The following is a 27,442-nucleotide window of genomic DNA, read 5'->3' on the forward strand; positions in this document are numbered from 1 at the left end:
TAAGCTGGGAACCAGATGTAAAGAAAGTTCCAAGAGCCCGTGCCGGATGGAACCCCTTGTGCTGTTCCAGCCCTCAGCTGGGCTCTTTTCACGGGTGCCTACTTTGTAGAGCACAGGGCTTGACTTTTCCTTTACAGAGATTTTGTGGTTCACTTCTTCTATGGTATGGCTTCCATTTGCTTCCAAAATGAGGTTTTCAGCAAATAAATACATGAGTGGAAAAGGCAGGTGCGATCTAAGATTTGGAATCAGGAAAGCCATTCGGGTTGACATTAAAACGCCACGCGCTGAAATATTTATAGGTGCATCGGTGAAATATTGATGCAGCATCCTGGAAGCACACAGGCAGACGCTCTGGGGCAGGACACCCTCAGACCTCTTTGAAGACTTGCCTTTTCACCAAGCACAGCTTTCGTCACTGGAAATGTTCCATACGCCTCAGAGCACACTGTGGTCTCTTTCAGTCTTGACGTGGGGGTTAGTCAATATGTCCTCCTCAGAGCCCATGGACCTCCCGCTTCCCCTGGGCTGGCCATTCTACCCATCTTCACACCCAAAGGGTAGCAGCCATCTGCTAGTAGGGAGGCCATGAGGACTGCCTCCTATACAGGAGTGGTGTGGGCGGCTGGCTCTGGCTGCTGGGCTTCAAAGGCATCCTTGGGATATGTCTCCTTAAAGGCCCCTTCTGTCCACTGGTTGGCCCTGTGCTTCCCAAGAGATTCTGGGAAGCCCAGCAGGTGCTATCCAATGCCAGAGAACTGGGCTGCCTGCCAGGAGGTGGTCAATAGGGCTTCCAATTGCCTAGATGAGAAGAAAGCGAGGAGGCGCAGCCTGTGGACTGGATAGAGTCCTATATGCACAGGACTCACAGAGTGTGGACCCCGGCAGGGCAGGGCCCGTGTCTGTCCCGTTCGCTGTCCTGCCCCACGTCCAGAACTGTGCCAGGCACAGGCCGGCTCACTGACTGACTCATGGACCATGGAGGTTGGCTGCTCAGATGCCCCCAGCCGGTGGCAGTGCCCGAGGCTGTGAGAAGACAGACGGCAGCAAGTGAGACCACTTCTCCCACTTCCAGGAAAGAAGGGTGAGGCAGCGAGCAGTCAAGGATATATGAGAGCTCGTTTAAAAGGAGGCAAAGCAACTCAGGCAAAGAGAGCTCCATCCGTCTCCTGAAAGGTCTACCACAGTTTGTCAGGCTGGAGGAATGAGCGCTGTGCAAGGAGTCAGAAAGTCGGGGCTTCCGTCAGACGTTTTCACAAGTATGCTGTGTGACGTAGAACTAGTCCCTTCCTCTCTCCAGGCTTCAGTTTCCCCTTCAGTAAAATGTCATCATTGGATGAAATTCTAAAAGGCTAATCCTGTGGTCGTGATTGGAAACTCACACTGGTTTTGCCAAAGCCATTCACTGCTCTCCTCTCTAGGAGGGCGGTCCCCTACCCACTACCACGCTTCACTTTCTAGGAGCGCCCAGCGAGCTCCCATTCCACAACATTCCTTGCCGATTTATGTGACCAGCCATAGCCAAGAGCCCCTCACTGGCCCAGGGGCCCTGGCCACAGTTCTCAGCCTCCGCAAGGCTGCACAGAGGCCCAGAGCTGGTGCTGCCTAAGAACTACAGGTCAACCCCACAGCGTCTCAATGGGTCTGCAGGTCCACTTAGTTTCTGCCTGGAAGGCCTTTCTCCTGCTACCGGATGCACCCACCCACCTGGAGGAGGGCGGCTTGGTCCACCCCCTCACACGAGGTGCTTAAAACATGCTGCGGACAAAGGGAACGTCTGCCTCCCCTCCCCCCAGGCCCTCCACTTTCTGCCCTTTTGACTTCTCCCCTCTCCTTCCTGGTTCACTTTCCCCCACTCACCTTCCCAAACCTTCCCTTTCTTCCCACCTCTTCTCTGGCACTTTCTCAGATTCAGGGCCTCACCCTGACCCTTTTGATTTCTGGCTTCCAAGGGTCTTCTCTTGGGTTTCTGGCCAGCAACACCCTCTTGCAGCCCGGAAAGCATGGCCTGGGCATCTACGTCTGTGAAGGTCCTCTTACCACACTCACTCAAGGGTGCGGCAACCCACCTCTCCGTCCTCTCCTTTCTCCCTGTGGGTTCTCTGTCCCTCTCCAGCTGCATCTTTAAAAAGCCGCCTGCCTCTATCTTGGCCATAGTCGGCAGGTGTGTCAGTTTTCTGGGGCTGCTTTAACAATGTAGCACAGACCAGTGGTTTAAACAACAGAAAGGTATTTGCTCGCAGTTCTGGAGGCCGGAAGTCTAAGACGGACGCATCAGCAGGGTTTGGTTTCTTCTGCGGCCTCTCTCCTTGGGTTGTAGATGGCCGCATTTTCCCTGTGCCTTCGCCTTCGCCTTTCTTCTGTGTCCTAATCTCCTCTTCTTAAAAAGGCACCAGTCATATCGGAATTAGAGCCCACTGACTTCATTTTAACTCGATTACTTCTTTAAAGACCGTATGGCCAAGTACCGTCAGATTCTGTGGTACTGAAGGCTGGGAGACACAACTCAGCCCCTACCATCAGGGGTGATGGTGAGGGCAGCAGAGACCGCACAGGCATTATGTGCCGTGTCTGATTTAGGGGAGGGTATGGAAGCTGGATGACTTGTCGTCCAGAGGGGATGGTTCAGTGTGAGGCACTAGCCACTCAGCACCCTAACCCTGGTGCTCCCCCAAAGTCACAGAGACATCCTGATGGAGATAGCCCTAAAAGAAGCCAAGCATCAGGTAAACCAAACTTTTAATAAAAATGAAAAAAGTTACAATACAGTGGGCTGGCCATGGGCTGCTTTAGAAAGTCTGATATGCTGGTCAGCCTGACGTGCTGACTCCATGTGGGTTCTAGGAGGTCAAAGGATTGGTCCCTCAGACCCCAAGGTCCACCTCACTCACTTGGCTTCTCCCCATGGGGGAGGCCTCCGTCCCGCTGGTATAATTACTGACCAGGCTGGTTCTGAACTCCCTCATCCTGTGAGGAAAACTGCCTGAGTCTGACCTTCACCCTTGATGACAATGTTCCTTTACATTGTTTTCTGAAGGCCACGCCCGTACCCCAGGCTCTCAGGTTGGCAGACAGGTGGGAGCCGGTTTGGTGGAGGATAAGAGCTTTGGGAATGGAGGTGCCTCCACCGCAGGGAACAGCCACACTTCCCAGTCTCCCGGCTTCCCCTGCAAACACTTCAGAATCCTGCAGGCCCATCTCTCTTGCAGAACGTTCAGGAATGAAGAATGCCTGGGTGCTGGTGACTGACGAGGACCGAGATTCTGCACAGAAGGAAGTCCTGCTGGGCCCGGGCCTCCCTCGTGTTCCCTGAGGGCTGGGCCAGTTAGGAGGTACTGCTCCTCCTCCGGGCGTGGAGGGCCTTCCTCTTGGCCATGTCCTCCTCGGTGTCACTCTCACAGTTCCTCTGGAAAAAAAAGAGAGAGACCCAGGGCAAGAGGGCCATGAGATGTCAGGAGTGGGGTTGTGCTGGGCCGCCTGGCCTGGTACACCCGGGCGGGGGCCTGCAAGCCAGAGAGGCAGAAGGCTGCCATTCTGTCTATAGAATGGGCGGGATAGGAGGGAGGGAGAAGGAACTGACTGGGGCCAGACCAAATGCTTTGAGGCCTTCCTCACAGGAGGAGGAACACAGGCAGAGTATCTAGAAGAGCCAGGTGCCAGGAGAAGCCAAATTAGAATGATCATGAAAATTATATCTGGTGGCTGCCACAGGATCAAGACCACCTGGGTACATGGTCTGTGTGCTGTGGGTCTCCTAAACTCAGACCAGAGAGAAGAGAGGGGAGAAGGCACCTCCCCAGCCTGTGACCCCCACACACCCTCTTCCTTGACTGGCTTGGGCTACACCTTGAGCAAGCCTTGCTGGGCAGTTTTTCCATCTTCACGGAAGAGGAAGAGTAAAGCCCACTCCGTGGCTGACCACAGCTGGGGCCCTGGAGGTCACAGAGCCTTTTCCGTTCAGGCCACACTGACCTGACAAACTATTAAAAGTATTGTAAGAACTAATTCAGAAAGACTTAAGCAAGTCATAAAAATATCTGTTGTGAGATGTTCAATTTTAATGCTTCCTAAGCAAAAGAACATTAAAAAGAGAGAGAGAGAAGTCCCTTTGGGAAAGCTTTATAATAGATGTCTAGAACCCGATTCTTTTCCATTTGTAGGATGAGCCACTGAGCTAATGATGGTGAGCATGTGAGTAAAGAGAGGACTATTTTTAAATGTTTACACAAGAACAAAAATTAGAATAGAAATTTACAGTCCTGTCAATGCTCTCTGGTCCTGTGTCCCCATGGCTGCTTTAAATCAGGGCCACTCAGCTGGGAGGCATGCCATGTACCTTCCCAGGGCCTTCTCTCTCTCCCCTGGCTGAAGCCACCTAGAAATCCAAGGTCAAGATCAACTTCAGCCAAATACGTCCTGGACCAAGCCCAGCTATAACAATAAAAATAACTCAAGCTCTGCTGAATAGCAACTTTTTAGCATGCGTCAGAGCCAAACAATTAAAAAGTAAATGGGGGGAGATGGATTCTGTCAGTCATTAACAGGGATTTTCAGAGGGAAGGAGTCCAATCCTTCTTACAGCAGATGAGGAAAACAACCAGGGAGAGGACATGGCTTGGCCAAAGCCACACAGTTGTTGCAGTCCTCTGGAACCATACATCCTCAAGTCCTGGGCAAGAATCAACAAGAGCTCAGACCCTGACCAGCATGGCTCAGTGGGTCGGGCATTGTCCTGCAAAGCAAAAGGCCACTGGTTTGATTTCCAGTCAGGGCACGTGCCTGGGTTTCAGGCAGGGTCCCTGGTTGGGGGTGTAAGACATGCATCTGATGTTCTCTCACATCGATGTTTCTCTCCCTCTCTTTCTCCCTCTGTTCTCCTCTCTTTGAAAATAAATAAATAAAATCTTTTTTAAAAGCTCAGACTGAAGCAAGAGGACCTCAGCATGTGCATGGCCGGGGGCAGGTGGGAGGCGGGCAAAGGGGCTGTGCCGGTCCAGCGGCTGAGCCCAGGTGCAGCGTGCTCTCAGACTGCTCAGGGCTGACTGCGCGTCTGTGTCAGGCAGCTGCCGTGCAGCCCCACCTGAGCAGCAGCCACGTCTGCTCCTGACCGGTGCCGTCCCACACACGCCTGGGGCCCTTGCTGCACACAGGGAGCACTGCAGAGCATCTGTCCATGGAACCTCCAGCAGCTGAAAGACTAGCGCTGCAACACTGCATGCGGAAGCACTGGGGAGGCACCCTAAAGTCCACAGGAGCATTTTATCAATGATGAGAACTGCTAATACGTGTTGAGCACTTGGGTGTCAGGTTCTGAGAATATGTCATCATTTGATACTCATGACTGCCCTAAGAGGCAGGAACTAACCCTCTTTTAAAATGTTAACTCTCTTTTACAAATGATAATATTTGGCACAGGAAGGTTAAGTAATTTCCTCAAAGTCACACAGCCATTAAGGGGGCGATATGAATCCTGGCAGTCTGACTCCAGAGGCCACACTCTCAATCAGTGTATTATAAGTTTCTCAATTTAAATGTAACAAAACTGTAACAAGCTAATCAAATATGATATCTAATTGTTATTACTACTAATGTTAATGAAGTACTATAATGTAAAGCAAAACAGAAATGGAACCACTAAAACATGAACATAAAGCTCCCTATCTACTGCAGATCTTCAGATTGTTGGGAATACATTCTGGATCGCCTTGGTGGCCCCTTTACCCAGAGTCCTCAAGCTCAAGGTCCCCAGCAGGCTGCAGGTCCCCAGGGAGCGGGGGGGGGGGGGGGNGGGGGGGGGGGGGGGGGGGGGGGGGGGGGGGGGGCAGTGCTGTGGCAGCAGCACCAGGCCTACCAGGAGAGGATTCGAGGTCCCCCAGAAGCGTGAGGCTTCTCCTGGCACCAGCTCTGTGGACCCCCTGAACATGAGGCCTCCACCAACCACACAGTGCAGAGGTGGGCAGGACGAGAACTGCTGGAAACAGTTAAGTCCCATCTGTGCCCCTTCATCCACGAGCTCCAGGCAATCCTTGAATTCCACTCCAGAAGAGGGCACTGCATTTACCTACCAGGTTCTGCTCCGGCCGAAGGTGTACCTTCTTCATCAGGGAGCGGGTGAGGTGGTTACACAGTGAGACAATGCTGAAAGAGAGCTGAGGGAGGGAGAGAAAAGGAGTTGCCAGGTGGGAAAGTGCACCAAGACCCAGGAAGGAACAAGGAGCCCACCTGGGTCCCCTGCACCCGCAGCCCCCCACCTCTAAGCCCTGACACACCTTCCACCGCCTGCGGACATACTGCTTCTTGAAGTTCTCCAGGTTGACCACGGACTCCCTGCGCACCAAGGCTTGCTGGTTGTCCACCGGCTGGGAGACAAAGTAGTGCATAGAAGCTGACACTTCACTTCGGATGGCAGTCACCCCCTCTCCATAGAACCCCTGACCACATGCCATCCTTAGCCTGACCCCGGCCCCTTCCTGCTGGGCATGGCATGCAGAGGGACGTCACACTGAGGGCAACATTTATGGAGGTCTCAGCTATTCAGGAGATGCCCTTGGCTCCCCTGAGCTGTTATCACCTCAGCTGGACACACATGCTGGCCGAAATGGAGGCTGAGCCCAGGAGGCTGAGCCCAGGGAGGGGAAGAGAGAGAGGCAGGGCTTTCAGTCACCATCGCTTTGGGGAAGGGTCATTACGCAGAGCCTAGGAGGCCCACTGTGCGCTGGGCCTGACCGGCCTCAGGAATCGGATGCCTTGTTGGCATATGGGACATGAGAGCTCAAAAAGTAAATGCAAGGAAATAGAAGCTTTCAACCTAGAGGTGCTCAATAAAGAGCAATAAATCACTGATAGAATTCCTGCCCTCTCCATCTTCTCTTTTTAAAATTTATTTTATTTTAAAAAGTTTTCTTTCTACCAAAAAACATATATAATGTATACCACTTGATGAGTCCATTCCCTCTTGAATTCCTCCCATTTTGTAAATAAAACCATTTTGTAAATAAAATCTTTTCCAAGATCGAGAGAGCAAGAGATGGGTTTCAGGGGTTCTATGAACCTTCCGAAGCGGTTTGTGGATTTTGGTGTGTAAATGTGCGTTTGTGGATTTTGGCGTGAATGCTCACGGCAGCCTGATTTTACAAAGAGCGGGAACATCTGAAATGTGCATGAAATGATGGTGGAGAGACAGAATATGGAATACCACTCATGAGAAGGAAGGAACTACTACCCCTGCTACGCCATGAATGAACCTTGACAACATTACGAGTGAAAGAAGGCGGACATAAAAGGCCACATACTGTGTGGTTCTACGTGCACACTACATCCAGAATAGGCAAATCTGAGAGGCGGATGGTAGACCAGTTGCCAGGGGGTGGACAGAGGAAAGATGAGGAATGACGACTACAGGACATTGAGTTTCTGTCACCGGCAACAAAATGCCCTGGAATTATATAGCGATGATTGCTGCCCAGTCTCATGAATAGGCTAAAAATCACTGAACTGTACACTTCCAAGTGGTAAATTTATGAAATGTGAATTATACCTCAACAGAAAAATTAGTGTTTATGTACAGACATACATTGCTTCTGCAGAGTCAGTGGCTTCCAGCCATTCTCCAAGGACTCCGTGACCTCAAGAAAATGGACTGCCCAGCGGGATCCACCAGTTCCTCTCCAGCTCCACTTTTCTCTCACAGCAACGCCCCATCTGGCACCTCAGTGAGTGTGGAGTGAGGGAGCTCACTGATCCCCGAGGGCTGAGCTCTCCTGTCAGCCAGGCTTGTTTATTTTTCATCAGGGCGCTCGCACCAGGGGAGGCCCCTGCATGCTGCTGGCTCACGCTGCCCTGGACTTCAAATCTTCTGGCAGGAGGCCCTCCCCATGACCACCCCTCCCCTTGGAAGGCCTCCATGTGTTTCAGAGCCGAAGTCAAATGGGACCTCCTTTAAGACGATGTCCTGTAAACAATGTCCCTCTCCCCAACATGACCAAACACCTGTGAGCTCCCTTGTCATGTGTGTCACCTGTCCCAGTCAGCTCTGCAGGGGAGTCATCCCACCAGTGGGAAACAGCTTGGGGGCACGGAGTTTTCTTCATGTTTTTGTCTACCGCTGGCCCTACCTCCTCCCCACGCAGAGCACACAATGGTGAGTGCTTAATAGTTGCATGGTGAAACTGTTTCCCTGAGCTGCTGAAGAGACAAACTGGAATAAAATCCTAGGACCCAAGGCCCGCTCACTCCCGCCAGTGAGAGGCCAGGCACCTGGATCAGCAGCCATAACATCAGACAAGGTGTCCAAGCCTGAAGACTGCCCACAGCTCTGCCTGGGAGTCGGCAGGGTCCTGGGGGCGCAGAGAGGAGAGTGCGCACAACCTTGCCCTGTGAGGGAAGGCAAGAAAGCCAGGGCAAGGCACGCTCCCAAGCTGGAACACTGTGGTTTGGACCAAAGAGTGCAACAGGAGAGAAGGGAGGGGAAGGAGGAAGGCGGAGAGGGACCAGAAAGGGGCACTGAGGGACAGACCACCTGGCTAAGCTCTCCCAGCTCCTTCCTTAACTGCCTCACACCTCCCCGCCACACCTGCAAGCCCAGCCCTGGGGCTAGCTCTCACCTGGAAGGGAGCTGCAAAAGAGGGCCAGCCTGCCTGGTCCTAGTATCAAAGCCTTTCCAGCAGCTTCCTGGCTCTCTTAATGGAACTCAACAGGCTCACCAAGACCCCCAGGGGCTGAACCATATGGTTCCTTCTCCAATCTGATTTCCTCTCTCTCTCCTTCCTATCGCTGTGACTCCCATCACACCAGTCTGCTTGCTGGTCCAGGAACCCAAAGTCTCAAGGTTTTTTGCCCTTGGTCCTTCATATATTCACTTTTGTCACTTCGTTCAGATCCTTGCTTAAATGTCACCTCGCAGCGGACCCCTGCCCTGCACTTGGAGAGTTTGATCAGGCAGGATCAGTAGACTCTGGGAGGGAAGGCACCTCTCTTTATCCACTTACTAATGGGCGCCCTTACCAGGAGAGAGATGCCTAAACCCCACGGCTGGAAGGTCAACATACAGGCTAGGGGAGTCCTGTTAAAGAGAATCCCATCTGCCAGCTGGTCACAGGAGTGCCAGCGACTGAGTAGAGAGGCCCGACTAAAATAGGTATCCGGTGGGACCACTCCCAGAAGCGTTTACAGGAGGCAATACCATGACCTCTTGGGTCCTGCCTATATGCTACACAAAGTAGCACGCACCTTGAGGAGAAAGCCACCTGGGCCATAAATCTATCAGCCTGGCCTTTCCTAATTGATGGGCCTCCTTCATTGCTAAGAGGGCTTACCAACTGCTGACGCTCTCATCTGAGCCTCGAAAATCAGAGAGATTCAAATTCTGCAGTGAAATCTGCTCTCAGAAGAAATGTGGCACTAACACTTTTGATTCAATTGGGAGTGTGAGGGGGATGGAGCTATGTTCTGCCTTCTCCTGACCCCCACCCCCACCTCTCTGCAAATGGACACTGCCCACCTTCCTCAGGCCTGCCGTCCGTCAGGATACCAGTGTCTGGGCAGTTCTGGCCAGGCTCCTAGGAGCATGTCCAGTGTCTCAGAAAAATGTCAGGGAGGCAAGAAAACAGAATCCTGTGGCTGAAGTCAGGTTTTGTTTTGCAGATGCAAATGCCTTTGAAAAGGCCCAGTAGGATGCGCTAGGTCAGCAGCCACCCTCAGGCAGCAGCGGGGAGATGAAGCGGCAGCCACCCCGGCTTTTCAGGAGAGGCACTCCAGAAGATCTTCTCTAAATACCAGGCCTCCTCTAGAAACTGCAAACAGACTGCAACTTTTCAAACCTCCATCTGTGCCATTTCTCCAGCCCCATCCTGCACTGAAAGCCAGGGACACCTGTGCGCCCACATCTCTCTCCCACACCGTCTGTCGCTCTAGCCCCTCCCCTCCCCAGTCTCCTTTAATGGAGTCTCTCTGTAGGTGGCCCCTCCATTTCTCCCTCTTACTGGCGGTTTCACCTCACCCGCTGAAAGGAGCTCGGGATGCTTCCAGACACCTGAGCCTCTGCCTCCCTATAAACGGGAGGGGGGAGCCACGCAAAGGCTGTGTCCCTGCAGGTTGTCCCTACAGCAAACAAGTCAAGGAAAGAGGCAGGAACGCCCTTTTCCTTGCCTGACCTGGTCTCACTCTTCCGAGTTAGGTCTCAGCGTGGATACACTCTCACTTTTAGTCCACCCTCCAGGGCAGTCAGGCTTCTGAGCAATTTCTCGTCCCCAAGAAAAGCTTCAAAAGCTGCCCCTCCCGTACTGTTACAGAAGACAGGAGACTTGAGACACACAACCACCAAATGCCACGAGTCACGAGTGGACTCTGTTCGGACCCTGATTTGAACAAACCAACTGTAACAGAACATCCTTGAGAAAAGTGGGGACGAGTGAGTAAGGAATGCCTATCCAGAGGATATTAAGGAATTATTCCCAATTTTGTCAGGTATGATAGTGGCGCAGTGGTAATGTTAAAAGGGAAAACCCTTATCAGAGATTCTAGCTGAAGAATTTAGGAGTTAAATAAGTTTGAATTTGCTTTAAAATACTCCAGAAAAAGTAGTGGTGGAGATGCATGAGAGACGACTGGCCACAGCTTGCTCACTATTGAAGCTGATGAAACAGGCACATGGAATTCTCTGTACCATTCTCAACACTTTTGTGCAAGGTTTGAAAATTTCCCACAACAAAAAGTTAAAAACAAAAACTCTCCCCGTCTAGTCTCTGTTGTGTCTTTCTCTTTAATCTCTATGTCACAATCCAGCTTCCTGGCCCCAGTCTGGGTGTCCCACCCCCTCCAAATTCTACCTGGCAGTTTCCGTGCCTGCTACAGTTTGGGGTGTGTGTGGGGGGTGTGGGAGCTGGTGTTGAGAATGCTTCTGCCCTGGGCCTCCCCTCTTAACTTCTCTCACTCAGAATTCCTCTCTCTCCTGTTTTCTGGAACAGCAGGTACCTGTTTTACTGCTCACCATGGCCTCCCCCAGCTCTCAGTGGGTTAGGTCCCTGCTGGGCCCAGACACTGAGTCTTTTATTCAGGAGTTGTCTTAATCTTGTCTGTCACCCCTCTCCAGAGCCAGAGCCCAGTCAATGTTTGTTCAACTGAACTGGCCCCTTGGGCTCCTCCAGGGTGCCGGCGCTGGGGCTCTCCTCCAGGGCAGTCTTCTCCACAGGCCAAGAGTTTCACAGACAAAGGAGAAAAGGCCCTTCACTCCCACAGGCATTTGCAGTGGGGATGGTACGGGGGTACAACACGGCCTCCCTCATGATCCAACTGCACCGAGTGATGGGGCGACGTGGGGAGCCGCCATGTCCGTAATGGCCTGTTGCGGAGGCTGGGTGGTGCGGGGAAGGAGTGCCAGGAGGGGGTGCATGGAGGGGACTCGGACTGACTGTCATTATCAGTCTGCCCCACCCCTTCACTGCCCACCACTTGCGCCTGTGGAATCACTATAACCGCCCTTCCCAGTGCCAGTGGAGTAACCAGGTGCCACGCGTGCCTCTGCTTGGGAGCAGGGACAGGCAGCCGCCCTCCCCAGGAACTGACTCCCCAGCTTCCCTGGGGACCGTGATTCAGGAAGACGACAGGCACTCAGCCTCCCCTCCCCAACAGTGCAGGGTGGCGTTGCACAGAGCACAGCAGCTGCCCTTTCATTAACAGCCTGATGAATGAAAAATCCAGCAGCAGGTGGGTCTGCCCACAGACCGGTGCCCCCAGGGCCCCCTCTCTCTACGTACCAGTGCCAGGGACTCTCCGATACTCAGGACCCTGCCCTCGGCCCTGCTGTTAAAAGTCCAGCTGTGAGAGTGTGGGGAGAAGTCCTACAGGCCCCCTGGTCCGGCCTCCTTGGGTTCCCCTCAGTGTGGGTTCCGTTGCCAAAGGTGATGCGGGTTGGACTGGACAGGGGACAGAGGAAGATCACAGTCTTCTCCGATTTCCTCGAAAGACTTGGGGGCATTCCCCAGTTCACCTCCATTTGTCTTTGGAAGTTCTCAGGACAGTACATTTAGATGTCTAAATGACACATCCTTACCAGTGACCAGATTAGAATGTAAGGAGGACACTTCCCCCACAGTGAGGGAAACCTATGGGTCTGACTTGCTGGGTGACTTCAGACAAGCCCTGTCCTATAAAATGCTATAAAATACGGGTGGCTGGTGGCTCGCCTCTGAGGACCTCCCAGCATGGAGCATGTGTGGTTGCCGCCACGATTCTTCCCCTCCCTCTCCCCAGCCTCCCTAATCCAAGTTGTCATCAACATCTCACTCCTGTACTGCATTTTATTCTGACGTTCACAGGGTAGTTTCTCCTGAGTTTCTCAATCAGGCACTTCCTTTCCTTAGGAAACTTGGCTGTGTGAAGTCCAGGTCTGTTGACATGGCCAGAGGACCTTTACTATTTACAGTGCCCTGTGCCAAATGAGTACATCACGTCCTGTGACAGGGCAGGTTAGTTCTTGGAGAGACTGCAGGTGGGCCATTTGTTCCAGTTCTCTCAGGCAGGGCATAGGAACAGCTTGCCATCTTCCATGGATTCCAAGGTGCACCTTTTTGGACTTTTCTCCCAATCAGTGGCATCATTTCATAACTGTTGGGCTGAGGTGGAGGCGGGTGCTCATGCTGCTTCTGCCAGCCCTCTGGGGCCACCCAACCTCACACTGTGGTTCCTTTGGGTCACAGTCTGAGTCTGCACAATCTTGAGGTTCTTTTGGGTCACACCGATTGCGCAAACTCAGAAAACATGAGAACCACCGACCTGGAGCCCCCCATCTCAGGGCAGGAATTCTCATCCCGCCACCTAGTGTCAGGGTGGGGACACGCACATGTTCCCTTGTTTTCCTTTCTCTTGGTGGCTTTGCGCCTTACCCTGCCTTTGAGGGGCTCCAGCTTTGTGGGGGGGGGGTCTCCTATTGGACTTCTCATCGTGGGCTTTTTATCTTTCTTATGTTTGGTGCATAAAATAATGATGTGTCTTAGATGAAAATACCGTTTCTTATATTTGATGAAAAAAGTTTCTGTTACAAATATTATATATCACATTTGAAATAATCCAACATGCGAATAGAAAAGGAGGTAAGATTTTGAAGAAATGGTTTCATGGGATCAGAATTACTTGGCTTGTCCTAAACCACTTCCCATGCTCACTGAGCATTTCCACCCCCCACCCCCGGCCTCACATCAGGCCATGACTAGCCGGGCACCCATCACGGCTCCCCTTGACTCTCGGGACAAAGGCAGAGCTCTTATATGGTCCTTGCTGGTCCTGCATCCTCCGCAGCCACATCTACACAATATTCTCATTCTCTCCCCTGCAGCTTGCTTGCTTTCTAACTGCGTCATTTCAGCCTCCCATTCCCCTCCCACCCCAGAGCCCTGGCATCCCGGCTCCTTAGCAAACAATTCTTTCTCTCCAGTTGGCCTCGCTACTCTCAGCTCCAGCATCACCACCTCACAGACGCCTTCTCTGACTAGAGCAGACCCTTGCTGCAGGCTCTTGCAGTGCCGCGTATGTCTCTTTCACAGCATATGCCCCAGCTGCAGTTCTCCATCTCTAGAATGTTCTTGATTAATGTTGGAATCCTTCACTAGACTGCAAACTTTGTTAAGGCACAAAACATGCCTGTTTTCTCTTAACTCTGCATCCCCAGTGTCAAGCCGAGTGCCTGACAGTTGGTAGGTGCTCAGAAATTACTGTGAATAGATGGGTGGGTGAGTCTGAGTAAAACCTGCCTCAGAAACAGAGAGTGAACTCCTGGAGCCTGGGGCAGTTAGGAGAAGCAGAAAGAGCAACAGACTCATGAGGAGACCTCCACTTTTACCACTATTATGACATTGGGCAAATCGCATCCTCTCTGTTTCCTCACCTTCCAACTGGGAATAAATTTACCCTACCTCTCCTGCAAGGGTGTTTTGTGAGTCTGTTAAGACACTTTGAAATGATACATCTGCTTCCCCACCCCCAAGCCTCTAGCACAGGGTGGGCCCATGCTCCAGGTTCTTTCTCTGCAAGCCCACTGACTGGGCCCTCCTCCAGGAAAAGGGTGATAAGATCCTGCGGTCCTTGGGGAGGTGTGCTCAGAGCTTGGAGTCAAGAAGGGACCACGGAACCTTGCGATTCCCAGTCTCAATGTCCACCCTCTTCAAACACTCTCGTGGAGTTCCTCAGACCTTTCAGGGTCCAGTGACTTAAGCACGTAAGACCCCTTCTCTTATCAGTTCCCCTTTGGTATTCATTCCCAGCACAAGGTTGAGGCCGGAGCAGGGAAAGCTGGAGAAGGCTGAGATGCTGCCCCTTTCCTCCTGCTCTGCGGGCAGATGTTCAGACAGACACAGGCCAGATAAGGAACCAGAGGCCGGAGGTCCCAGGCCATGCCCCCAGGCCTCGCCCTCTGGAACGCACTTCTCCACACAATCCCCAGAAGGGATGAAGCATTCCACCTTTACCCGGAAGAACACGTTAAGGTGCTTATTTTACCTCTGGGATTTGAACTTCAATATTAAGGTGAATATTTACAGCAAAGCCTACAGTTTCTTCCCATATCCCTCATCTTAGAGTCAGGCATCCTGAGTTTGTTTCGTGTAAATCAACTAACTACCTGTGAATGACCCTGAGTAGATCATTTTTCCCCTCTGAGTCAATTTCCTCATCAGTTACATGAAAATAATAGTAACAGCAACAATAATGCCACCCACCTTCCTGTCTCAGAAAGTTCTTTTAAGGATCAAAGACATAAAGATCAAAGATATAAGTGCCTGGTAAGTGCTGTCAGTGCAAATGAAAAGTAATATTTTCTCTGTGCATTTTAACTTCCTCCTTCTGAAGCAGGAAAGCACCAAGCTGATGAACTGTTATCCGTGGTTAACTCAATATTACCCAAGATCTGCAGTCTCTAAGGCATATAGGTGGGAAGTGAAGTGTGCACAAATCCATGACCACAAATCAGTCATCAAGCACCTCCCCAGGGCCAGCTGTCCTCCCTCTGGAGAAAGATACATTGAAGGATATTTATTCTCAATTGTTTTATCAGCTTGGCTGCCCTGACAGCCCTTCTCCTAGAAAAGCAGGTGGGTGAGAGGCGGTGCAGAATGAATAACTCGCTAGCTCGTCTGTGATTCTCCTGGATTCTGTGAAGGGGGTGGAAGGCAATGCATGCTACAGACACATATCCCTGCAGGATTATTCTAGCCGATGCCCAGCACGGGGATTGGAAACACGCTTCTGCAAGCCATCCAGGGGGCATTGCTGATGAGATTCCTGTGCTCAGAGCTTCAAGCTGGCCAAGACTTCTTCACTGCCTGACCTGTCCCGCAGCTCCACTAGGGGCTCACTGGTGTCCCAGCAGAACCCAGAACCCAGGCGGTCTGTGCTGCCACTCTCCAGCTGACAGCTGCCCACTAGTTCCTGGATCCACTGTAGGTCTGCTGAGAGCTCCTGCCTCAGAGCTTCAAACTGCACCTGCAGGTGGTCCAGCTTCCTGGCCACGCTCCCGAGGCCAGACGCTGTGGTCTGGATGTCTTCTCGCAGGAGCTTCTTCAAGGACTCCACTTTGCGGAACTCGTACCTGAGCTGGGACAGGTCATGCCGGGCACTCTCGCTCTCCTCTCGGTACCAAGCTTCCTTCTCATTGAAGATGGAGACCAGGGCCTCCACATCGTCCTGGATGGTGTCATGGGCTCCTGCCAGGGCATGGCATCCCTGGTCTACCCAAGCCACGTCCTCTACCACGTGAGCAAAACGCTCAAAGTTGACATAGGTGTTGTTGGGAGGCATGCTTGAGTGGCATTTGAGGGTGTACTCTCTCAGGCGCTTGGTCTTCAGCTCAGTGGGCTCTGTCTTCCGCTGTTCTGGGGCTCTGTCTTCTCCTTTGGACTGATGGGTATTTAGACAGAAGAGCCAGGGTTAATTTGACACTTACTCCAAAGGGCAGTTCGAGGTGGAGGCAGAAGGCACGGGAGCAGCCTCTTTGGCATTCACTGCATGCGTCAGGCCATGTGGAGGACCCGGGTAGGATGAGCACCCCTACGGGCCACAAGCAAGGTCAAGAAGTTCAAGGGTGCTGCCTGCATGCTCACTCCAGGGCAGGGTGGTCCATGGCCATTAGAGGGTCTTCACACGCATAGCATTTAGGGGCACCCGCACAGACAAGCAGGCTGCAGCAGGACTCTGCAGGCATCCACTCGAGGGCAGGCACATACAAGGCCACGGCTGACAGAGCCAGTCAGCTCCATATACTTGGCAACACATGGCAGGCTGAGCAGGGAGGCAGCATGAGACACTCACTAGCTCTTAGCCCTGAGCCCAGCCCAAACCTGGAGGGCCCTTCGCTTTCTCCACCCTTCAATGAGCAGAGGAACCTGGTCTTTTCTGGAGCGCTCAAGCCCTCCCCACTCTCCACCATCCAAATGCCTCTATCCCTTCTCATCTGCACCCTCAGGTCACCCTCGCCAGCTCTCTCATTTAAGTTGAAGTGAGGGACTTCCGCCAAGATGGAGGCATAGGTGGAAACACTGTGCCTTCTCCCACAACCAAGTTTGGATACAACAAAAGTTTTGGAGAACTAAGACACACCCAGAGACCAGAAAACCGAATTATACGGAAGTCCGACAGCTACGAACCGTTCAACGGGGACGGTAAGAGAGGCAGAGCCAGCAGCGGAGCTGGGTCGGGCAGGACAGACCTAGGAGCGCAGGCAGCCCGGACCTAGTCGGGGTGCAGGGCAGACTGACCAAGGTCGCACATTAGCGCGCAGTGAGACGGACCACGCAGGCCCCAGGGGGCGAACCCAGTGGTGGAGGGCTGACAGAGGTGGCACACTCGCGTGCAGTGGAGCGGGGCGCATGGCCCTGGTGACGGTGGTGGCTGCGGTGCTGGTGGGGGTCGAGGAGGCGGGTGCCGGAGGGAAGCCATTGTCCCTCTTTGACCCCGCCCCCACATACAACGTCACAACCCAGCAACTGAGTTGCCCTGCTCTGGTGAAAACCTAGGGCTCTGTTCCTGCTACTTAACAGGCACGAACATCCCAAAAGATGGTGCAAGAACTCAAAGTCCCAGAGCCAATAACTCTAAGCGACCAACAGATTGCCAGCCTCTCAGAAGCCCAATTTAAAACACTATTTATCAGGACGCTCACAGAATTGGTAGAGTACAGTCACAAATTAGAGGAACTTAGTCACAAATTAGAGGAACATATGAAGGCTAAACTGATTGAAATGAAGGGAGATGCACAGGAAACCAATAGCGATGGAAAGGAAAATGGGACTCAAATCAAGGGAGTGGACCAGAAGGAAGAACAAAACATCCCACCAGAAAGGAATGAAGAAATGAGAATTCAAAAAAATGAGGAGAGGCTTAGGAACCTCCAGGACATCTTTAAATGTTCCAACATCCAGATTATAGGGGTACCAGAAGGGGGAAAGAAACAGCCACGAGTGGAAAACGTATTTGAACAAATAATAAAGGAGAACTTCCCCAGTCTGGCAAAGGAAATAGACTTCCAGGAAATCCAGGAAGCTCAGAGAGTGCCAAAGAAGTTGGACCCAAGAAGGAACACACCAAGGCACATCATAATTACATTAGCCAAGACCAAAATGAAGGAGAGAATCCTAGAAGCAGCAAGGGATAAGGGGACAGTCACCTACAAAGGAGTACCCATCAGACTGTCAGCGGATTTCTCAAAAGAGACCTTACAGGCAAGAAGGGGCTGGAAAGAAGTATTCCAAGTCATGAAATCCAAAGACCTACAGCCAAGATTGCTTTATCCAGCAAAACTTTCATTTAGAATGGAAGGACAGATAAAGTGCTTCTCAGACAAGGTCAAGTTCAAGGAGTTCATCATCATCAAGCCCTTATTATATGAAATGCTAAAGGGACTTATATAAGAAAGAGATGATGAAAAATATCAACAGTGAAAGGACAGCAAACACACAGTTATTAACAACCACACCTAAAACAAAAGCAAACCAAGAGGACAGCTAGATCAGGAGTGGAACCATAGAAATGAAGAACACATGGAGGGTTAGCAACAGGGGAGTGGGAGGAGGAGAAGTGGGGAGAAGGCACAGAAAATAGCATAGAGGGTAGGTAGAAAATAGATAGGGGGGAGGGCAAGAATAGTGGGGGAAATATAGAATCTAAAGAACCTGAGACACGTGGTTATAAACTAAGCGGGAGAAGGGTGGGGGAGGGGGTGTGCAGGTGGAGGGGAATAAAGGGGAGAATAGAACAACTGTAATGGTATAATCAATAAACTATATTTTAAAAAAAAAACCAGTTGAAGTGAGTGGGAAGGCTGGCTAGGTCCCTGGATGCACGTCTGCTCCGTTAACAGAACTAGTAGGGCCACAGCCCTCGTCTCCAGATTCCCACCCCCCCAAAGGGCTTTTCATGGCACTTTACTGTGACTAGACCCCAAGACCTTCCAGCACAGCAGCCGCTGAAAGCACAGTTATGAAGCAGGTGAGGCAGGGAGTCACCTTTGTGCTCCTGCTCTCCCCAGAGGGAATGAACTTGTCCCGAGGGAGCAGTTGCCTCTCTGCCCACCAGGCCCCCATCTCAGCCCCATTCCCTGAGGGCTCTTGGTGCCTGAGAAAGCCAGGCATCAACCTTTGCTCTGAGCTCCAAAAGCCAGAAGGAGCCCCGGTGACAAAGTTGAGATTTTTCATTGTCATTGGTTCTCTCTCTGCAACTGGGGAGTCCCGATTTCTGCTTTGAGAATGACAGTGGCATAGCATCCGACAAAGAACACTTTGTACCATGGCCCCAAAGGAAAAGGGTCACAACTGAGGTTTGTGAGGGTTGCATGTCATAATTACCTGAATTCATGAAATATAAACTTAAACCTATAGACCTATTTGAAAGAGCCCCAGAACCTTCGGAGCTCCCACCCAGCTTTCATCTATGCCCACGGGTTAGCATTTCAAGCAAAGGCCTTTCCAGGGGCCCTCTGCATCCGGCCACCCCAGCCAGCCCTGGTAACAGAGCAGAGACTTCCTGCTCGCTGGAACTCATCACTGTGCCCTTACCGTGATCCAGGGGTGTCTGAGAGCCTCTTGGATTGTGAGCCGTTTCCTGCAATGAGGATCAGAAACTGCGATGAATCAAGGGGACAGAAGCTGAGAGCAAAGGGCCTCATTCTTACTGTTCTCAGCCCCACATTTGGCATTCTTCAATCACCACCCTCAAACCAGAATCACAAGGGGATGCAGAGATGGATGGGGAACTGGCTGAATTCTCTGCACCCCAGAGAAAACGGTCCAGGCAGACCCCTCTACAGAGAGACATCACATAACTCTCATCTTTGGTTCCAAAGTTGAAGGGCCCAACGCCGCACCAGAGGGGAGCCGTAAAGGCTCTTCTGAGCTTCCAGCTCTCTGTTGCGACATCTCTGGCCTGTTTTTCTGCCTGCCTCCCAGATCTCTTCTCTGCTCTGCCCTTTGATCCTGCCTAGGGCTGCCCCTAGATGGAGAAGTCCGGCTCCTGTACTGGAGAGGACCCCACTCTGGCTCTCTCTGAAGTCTGTAGGACCAAGAAGACATGACCTTCTAGAGTCTGTGGACCTTATTCCTGCCCCAACTAGGCCAAGCTCTGGGCACCCAACACCCAAAATTCCCTGCCCATCTCTTGTGATCCCACAGCCTCAGAGCTCACCCCGGGTCCCAGAGAAGGGGTAGGATCATCATGTCCTGTTCTCTCACATGTTGGCCTCTCTGAGCTCACCTCCCCCAATTCCCACCTCAACTGGCTCAAAAATTGCTGCCTTCCTTTTCAAATCTGGTTCCAGGGGCCTTTGGGACTGACTGCAAAAGGTAATGAGCCCTGGAGAAACCCAGACTGACTTCCACACACACACATACACACACACATCATGTGCACACACTTATTTTCATTTCAGCAGGGAAGAAAAGCAGAAAGACTTAAGCAAACAAGATGAATGCCAGTCCACACTTCTCGGCACCTGCCCAGATTAGACCACAATGGTGCAGATGACAGTCCGTGACAAAGTGGGGACAGACTAACACGTCTTGGGGAAAGGCCACAGGAGCAGGTCAGTACCTGAGAAGCCCATGCCTTCCTTTGTCCTCTTACCGGGTCTCTTTAACCAGAAGCTTCCGAATGAAGTCCTTGGCCAGCTCGCTGGTCTGGCTGAAGAATTCCTCATCAAAGTCATAACTCACTGCTGTGATATTTGCCAGAGTTTCCTGCTTCGTGTCTCCCAGAAAAGGGGATGCTCCACTTAGGCTGAGCTCACAGAGAGAAAATAGGTGATTTCAGGGAAGTAGATGGAAGTGGGGAAGATGAACTCAGGGGACCCTAACTGAGACCAATCCAATAACCTTTATGGAGCTCCTACTGACACTTGACAAAAAGAAACTCTCTTCAAGAGACTCGGCAGAGGAGGGGAGAGAAGCAGAGCAGAACAGAGCAGAATATAATAGAAGGCCAGACAAGGGATTGTGGGAACACAGGGTGGAGGGGAGGCCCAGGGCAGGCTTCACAGGAGAGTTGACGTTTACATCAGCATGTCTGGAAGAATGAGGAGGATGTCAGCAGTCAGAGGAGGGGATGAGAGGTCTTCTAGGCTAAAGGGGCAATTTGAGCAAAGCCTGACAGGTGTGGAAGTAGATAAGCCATAAGGGACCAGAAGCAGGTGTGAGGTTCCCCTGCAGGGTTTGGCAAGGAGGTGTCACTCAAATAGTGACTCCCGAATCTACTGTCAGTTGCCTATGGGAAGCCTCTACCTAGATTTGCCATTCTCCCAGAAGTCATTGCTCCCAAACTTGAGCGCCCTGCCTTGATTAATGATGTAACTTCACAAATGTATCCAAGCTGGAAACACAGGGGGCAGCTCTGACTTTTCCTTCCATTTCCTCACCTCATCTATCCCCACCCACACTGCCATTTCCTAGCACAGTGCATTGGAAAATGATTGACATTTCAGTCCTTGGGTTTGAGTCCCAGCTCTGTCACTGTCACCTGGGTGAGCCTAGGTGAGTTACTCCACCTCCCTGAGCTGCAGTTTCCTCATCTCTAAAATGAAGCAAATGAAAGTCTCTGCCTCATGTGATTGTTGTGAAGAGTACATATATATAAAATGCCCTGTGCAATCCTGGTCCACACTAAAGCTCCATTGATTGATGGCCATTATTGTTGTCATTGGTGGAACACAAAGACCCTTCTGTGACTCCCCAATTCTCTATAGGATCGGACCTAAACTCCTGAGCACAGCATTAGAAGTTGGTCCCTGCCACATTCTCAGTGCATTTCTCCACACTCCGCACGCTGACTCTTCCCTTCCTTAGCAGGACAGCCCTTCTGTCCCTTTATACCTGGAGAATGAACCTCATTCTATATAGTCCAGTTCAAATCAATCACTCAATCAATCAGTCAATCAAGCTCTTTCTTGCTACCCCATTAAGCCTTCCGAAGCCCCAACAGCTGAGTCTCACAGAGACATGGTTCTACCTCCACCATGACCTTGTGTCTCACAGAGACATGGTTCTACCTCCACCATGACCTTCGTCCCACCGGGAGAGGATTAGCTATCTGGTGCTGTTCCTCTCCCCACCCCAACACACGGTGCTCCAGACAAGCAGGGCAGACTCTCCATCACATAACTATCCCAAGAGCCTGGCACAATGCCCACCATGGAGCAGGTACTCAAGAAACCGTATGGGATTCAAATTAGCTGTGAGATAACTATGCGCCCTGTACACACTGGAATTCTTTCACATTTCCATGGGCACCAGAATTCTGCAGAAATCAAAGTTTCAAGGGCCGACATCCGAATGCCCTGCCTTTGATGTGAAACTACAGAGCAATGCATCGGATCCTCTGTCCTTGCATCAAATTTCTCTGGGGCTTTTAAAACATATTGGTGCCCAGGTCCCACCCCTAGTGATTCTAATTTAATAGATCTCGGGTGAAGCCTGGGCTGTGGTTGGTATTCAAAGGTCTAACATGCAACCAGGGTTTAGACCCTCTGCTGCAGCTCAAGGGGGTCCCCCACATCGGACAGAGCTCCAGTCCAAGTACTTCTAGAAGAGTCAGAAAACTGGTTTGTAGGCCAATGAGAATGACCTCCTCAGCTGTTGAGTCTGGCTGTGGGCTGACTCTTACCCAATGTGCCACAGAAATAGCATTTTCCAAGTGTGCTGTCAAGGGAAACCAGTTGGGCAGCACTGATGGAATGAACACCTACTAGTTAGTCATGTACTGTGGGCCAGAGCAGTGCTAAGAAATATGCTCATGACAGCTTACAAGGGGAGACCCCCCAAACTGGAATTAACTTCTTGAGGGTGGGCCCCGTGTAGTACAGGCTTCCCCCACTAGGTGAGTGTTTTAGAAACCCATCTGTATCAGTGTACCAGCTAGCATTGTTGTGAGAGGCTGCATTTGGCTTCAGTGAATTTTTTGTGAAGATGCTTCAATGCATTTGCCCATTTCATGGTGGGTGATTTATGTGTGCACCTGCCCATAGGGCACTGAGTGTTCAGCAGTTTTTGACCAAAAATGGCATGATCCCTGTGCCCCATCCTCTGTATAGACCCGATCTTGCCCAAGCAACTTTTTTTATTTCTTTGGATGAAAAAAGTCCTCAAAGGAAAACACTTTGCCAATGTGCAAGAGGTGAAACAAAACGGCAGAAGCACTAAAAAGGATCAAAATCGACAAGTTCAAAAACCGTTCTGAGTGTACTGCATCGAATGGAGAGTACTTTGAAGGTGACTGAAGTTTAAACATGTAAGACTAAATATACATTTTTTATAAATAAATTCCAGTCTTGGGGGGTTCCCCCTTGTATTTAACTTTCACAACACACCCCCTGGGGGTAAGTTTGTGATTCCTACTTTTCTGATGGAAGAAACAGACCTGCAAAGAGGTTAAGAATCTGCCAAGGCTGCAAAGATGGAAAGTGTCAGACCCACTACACAGAGCTGTGCAGGAAATCTCTGCTTAAGCAACTTACTACTTCAGGGACAGGAAAGAGAGGCTCTGGGGAGAAGGGGGCGCAGCAGAATGCAAGCTCGGAGAAAGGAGGGGAGAAAGAGAGAAAACAAGGCAGGGTCAGGAGGGCACAGCAGCTTGAGAGCTGTCCCAGGGCTGCTGAGTGACAGCTAACATCCTCGTAGCACTTCGGTCTGGGCGAAGCTGAGCAGCGGATCCCTGGCCACGGCGGGGGAGGGGGGGGTGGGATGCAGGCACAGGCTGCTCTCTTGGCTTCCGGCCCAACCCCTGCCCCAGGGTCAACGTGGGAAATGGAGCTGAGAGGGCTTAGCCTCAGGTTTACTGTGAGTCTCGAACACATCTGGTTCTTGGTGGGTGCTCAGGAAATACCAGCCTGTCTGTCTGGGAGGAGCAAGAAGGGCTTATCTCTCACTCCTCCCAGTCCCCCAGGCCTAAGCTGGGTGGGAGACACAGAATCGGGGATACTCACAGGATGTAGGTGATGACGCCTATGCTCCTGCAAAACAAAGAACAGGCAAGTCAGGGCCTCCTGGCCCTGATCCCAGAGCAGCAAGGGAATCCCCACATGAGTCTCAGCAGGGAGAGGTCACTGGGCCCTCCACGGTGGCCCCTGAAGGGCCCCACAGCCCTCTCCATCCCGTTCTTCAGCAGCACCCATGGAGGCATTTAGAGTCGTCAAACTCTGGACATTGAGCCTGAGGACATAAGCTCAAGATCAGACTCCTGCCCTTGCAGGCTGTGATCAGGGCACGTCCCCTATCACTTCTGAGCCTCTTTCTCCTCATACAGTGAGGACGATAATACCACCTCACAGGACTTCTGGGAGGATTTTAGAAAGCCAGTTCATCACAGTGCTCAGCCAACTACGAAGTACTGTTCAAAGGAAACAACTTCTGTCTGCACAGAGAATTGGTCACTGTGGTATCACCAGGCCCACCACGGGGCTGAGAAATTGAGGCTCTTGGGGATCATTTGATTGACTGAAAGAGCTATTGTTACATTATCTTCACAATGGCTGTGCTGGCTTCAGAAGTGATCCTGTACCTCCATCCTCAGCTCTCCCCTCGCTCTCTGCCTCTTCTGTGTTCTAACTGGCCTCAGGTCTAAGCCTCCAGCTGCCCAGGCCTCAGACCCAGCACACCTAGGGCAGCCAGAGTCTCTGAAAGGTGAGTGTGGAGAAAAAGGTATTCTTTTCTTTCTTTTTTTTAAAGATTTTACTTATTTTATTTTTAGACAGAGTGGAAGGGGGGGGGAGAGAGAAAAGGAGAGAAACATCAGTGTGTGGTTGCCTCTCCCCCTACTGAGGAGCTGGCTCACTATCCAGGCATGTGCCCTGACTAGGAATCGAACCGGCAACCTTGTGGTTCACAGGCCGGTGCCCAATCCACTGAGCCACACCAGCCAGGGCAGGGGTACTCATCTTCAAGAAGGATCAGTCAGAGCCAGGGTCTGAGGTCCTCTGCCCTTGGAAGGGTCCCCACACCCCTGGGTGGCCTAAACAACTCACCACATGTCAGCCTCCAGGCCCAGGGGCTCATAGTTCACAATTTCTGGAGCTGGAAAAAGCCATATCGAAGAGTTAGCAGGAGTATGAAAATGGAAGAGACGGCTGTGGGGAATTTTAGGGAGTTTGAGGCCAAATGTCCCCATCCTGGATCCCCACTAAAAAAATAAAAAACCAGAGAAAGGGAAGGAGAAAATCTCACTCTAAAAATTTTGAGGAAGTTAGTCATCTGTTACATTGATAGAAACCTTTTACAACGAGGCCTTGATAGTGAGGATGAGGGAAAGCACACAGGAGTGTCTGGGAAAGGAAGAGGAAGAGGAGGGTGGGGAGAGGAAGATGTAAGAGGGGAGAACGGGGCCTAGTGACAAGGCCTCCTTTAGAATGCTCTGTTGGGAAATGGTCCAGTCAGCACTGGAAGGTGATGGAGAAGGTGGCAGAGAGGGACTCTGTGTTCCTCTGAGTCTGGTCTGACAGAGGGTACCTCCCACCTGACGGGCAGGAGGACATTCTGGGGTCCAAATGATGAGCTTGAGGTGCCTGAGGGGCATCAGGGGAAGGTGCCCAGGAAGCTGGGACTGGGGAGGGGCCAGAGTCATCCAGTTTGGAGTCACCGTCTAGGTGGAGACAGTGCTGTGCACATGATGCGGTGACTGGGAAAGTGTGCAGAGTCTAGGAAGAAAGACCCCACTGAGGAGAGAAGGAGACCAAATGCAGCCTGGGGATCAAGCAGACAGGGCCTGGGAAGTGAGTGTTGAATTTCACACTCACCACAGTGAGCAGAGAATGCCCTGAGCGTGGGAAGTGGAGATTCATGTGCAGAGGACTCTTTTCAAACGCTTGGCTGTGAAAGGGAGGAGAAAGAGAGGGCAGAGTCTAGAGAAGGGAGGAGGACTGAGCCTGCTTCACCACCAGTGGAATAAGGGTGGGAGTGGGCCAGGCTGAGTTTGTTGGTCCAACACAATATCAAAGCCAGTGCGTCCACAGGGTATGCCCATCATCCCACCCTCCCACCTCCCTCTGCTTCCAGACACAGGGAACCATTCTCCTGGCTTTGCTGATTTTTTAGCTTCATAAAAATGATGTCACACTGCGTGTGACCTACTGTCACTTGATGTTTTTTCCTTCATCCAACATTCTGCTTCTAGGGTTAATTGAATGTTCATCCATATCTTTTCATTTTCACTGCTATCTAATAGTCCACTGTGTGAACATACATATATCATCTTCTGCTTCTCTTCTCAGAGACCATCAGGACCATTTCCACTTCTTTTATTACTGGAACACCATTTCTATGAACTTCTTTTGTACATGTCTCCTGGCACACACATGCAAGGCTTTATCTAGGAGAGTGATGTTCAAAGTGTGGTCCACAGACAAATAGTCTGCTAATTGTCACTGATCCAGACAAGACAGGTACAGAATTTAGGAGTAAGCACTTAGAGACAAACAGAGAAATATGACATTCAAACTGTGATAATTTTTCTAGAAATTTTATTTTTCTTGTATCTTCCTGAAGCAGTCCAGTACAGTTGAAGGATTTTTGTTTAAGTTTTTTACCATAGAGAGTTTGAGAACACAACTCACTTTCCAGTTGCTCGATGCACTTATATACACATTTCTGCCCTCTATGTGCTTTTTGTTTGTCCATTTTTTTCTGTTTTTCTTTCTTTTTCTTTTTTCTTTTCATGTTCTTATCATTTTCCCCAAACTTATATTTTTGTAATGGCTATGCTTAAGACTTTCTATGTCCACATAACAAATTCTAACACAAGTCAACACTTCCAACCTCCTCTATCAATACAGGGCCCTGATTTCAAGCATTCTGTCCTTTCTAAGATTATTTTCTTCAGTTTTTCGTTCTGTTCTTTTTTATTCTCACAATTAAAACTTCATCATTATTTTAAACAGAAAATGTTTATCTGTGCCTAATGTTTACGGATTTCTTTGTTCCTATTACTTCTTACATTGAGGCGTCTCTAAGAGGTCATTTTCCTTAACTTATAACTATAACCTTTTAGACATTTCATTTGAAAAGTCCTGTTGATATTTGATTATTTGTTTTGTTTTTGTTGTTCTTTTTCTTTTGTTTTTGTTTTTATTTTTTGCTTCATTTTACCTGAGTCTTTTACCCTCATTCTTGAAATGTAATTTTCCTGGATACACAATTATGGTTTGTTTTTTTTCCTCAGTTCTTTGAAGATAATATTCTATTGAATATTGGCTTTCATTGTTGTTTTGAGAAGTATGCTGTCAATCTAATTACTGTTTGTTTGTTTGTTTGTTTGTTTGTTTGTTTGTTTTGCAGGTGATCTATCTTTCCTATCTGGCCGCTTTTAAAATCTTCTCTTTGTCTTTGGTACCCTAGAGTCTAACTCTAATGTGGGTAGGTAGGGATTTTTTTTCTGCCTGATATACATTGTCCTTTTAGTATCCAATGTTTTTACATCAGTTCTGAAAATTCTTAGCCGGTCTTTTCAAATGTGGCCTCTCTAGAGTTTCCATTCTTTCCTCTGAGGCCCCAAACAGATCTGTGTTGGGCTGTCTTTTTTTATCCCCATTCGCTAACCCTCTCATATTTCTGTTCTGCCACTCTAGCTTGTTCCAGCTCCGTGTTCCAATTCTTCACCACTCTCCTCAGCAGTATGTAATCTGCTACTTAGCTCACTCACTGAGTTTTAAATTTCTATGAGTATATACTGAATTTCTTCAAGTGCTATCTGGTTCCTTTTTGACACTCTCTTGTTGCTTGCTCATTCTTGCAATTCTATCTTTTATTTCCATATACATTTCATTTATTTTATAGTCAGCATCTGACCATTTCAGGATCTTATGTCTTTGATCATCTAATCTTGGTAGTCTCTGCCCCAAATGCCAATGTGCGGATGTGCCTTTAGGAGAGGTCTTCTACTGCATTTTCTTGCTGTTCACAGCTCCAGTTCTAAGTTTATTTCATTG

The 27,442-nt window shown here is 50.5% G+C and overlaps 1 protein-coding gene across 7 annotated transcripts in view; it reads right to left on the reverse strand.

Moving 5' to 3' along the window:
* Nucleotides 1-2,722: 2,722 nt before the first annotated feature.
* DAPK2 (death associated protein kinase 2) overlaps nucleotides 2,723-27,442 on the reverse strand; it is a 106,149-nt gene continuing 81,429 nt past the window's right edge. For 6 of the 7 annotated variants that reach the window (XM_037054090.1, XM_037054089.1, XM_037054094.1 and 3 more), the window contains 7 exons: nucleotides 24,488-24,536; nucleotides 23,450-23,476; nucleotides 20,101-20,253; nucleotides 19,038-19,083; nucleotides 6,270-6,359; nucleotides 6,066-6,149; nucleotides 2,723-3,406 (listed from right to left, as the gene is read on the reverse strand). In XM_037054090.1, coding sequence (XP_036909985.1) covers nucleotides 3,326-3,406; nucleotides 6,066-6,149; nucleotides 6,270-6,359; nucleotides 19,038-19,083; nucleotides 20,101-20,253; nucleotides 23,450-23,476; nucleotides 24,488-24,536 — 530 coding nt within the window. In that variant the 3' untranslated portion in view covers nucleotides 2,723-3,325. Of the gene's footprint in view, nucleotides 3,407-6,065; nucleotides 6,150-6,269; nucleotides 6,360-13,393; nucleotides 15,886-19,037; nucleotides 19,084-20,100; nucleotides 20,254-23,449; nucleotides 23,477-24,487; nucleotides 24,537-27,442 lie in introns of those variants that run through there. The other variant, XM_037054096.1, reaches the window with a different exon arrangement.

Source organism: Sturnira hondurensis, unplaced genomic scaffold, assembly GCF_014824575.4.
Source record: "Sturnira hondurensis isolate 20B ecotype Veracruz unplaced genomic scaffold, ASM1482457v3 Scaffold0008196, whole genome shotgun sequence".
NCBI classification, from domain to species: Eukaryota; Metazoa; Chordata; class Mammalia; order Chiroptera; family Phyllostomidae; genus Sturnira; species Sturnira hondurensis.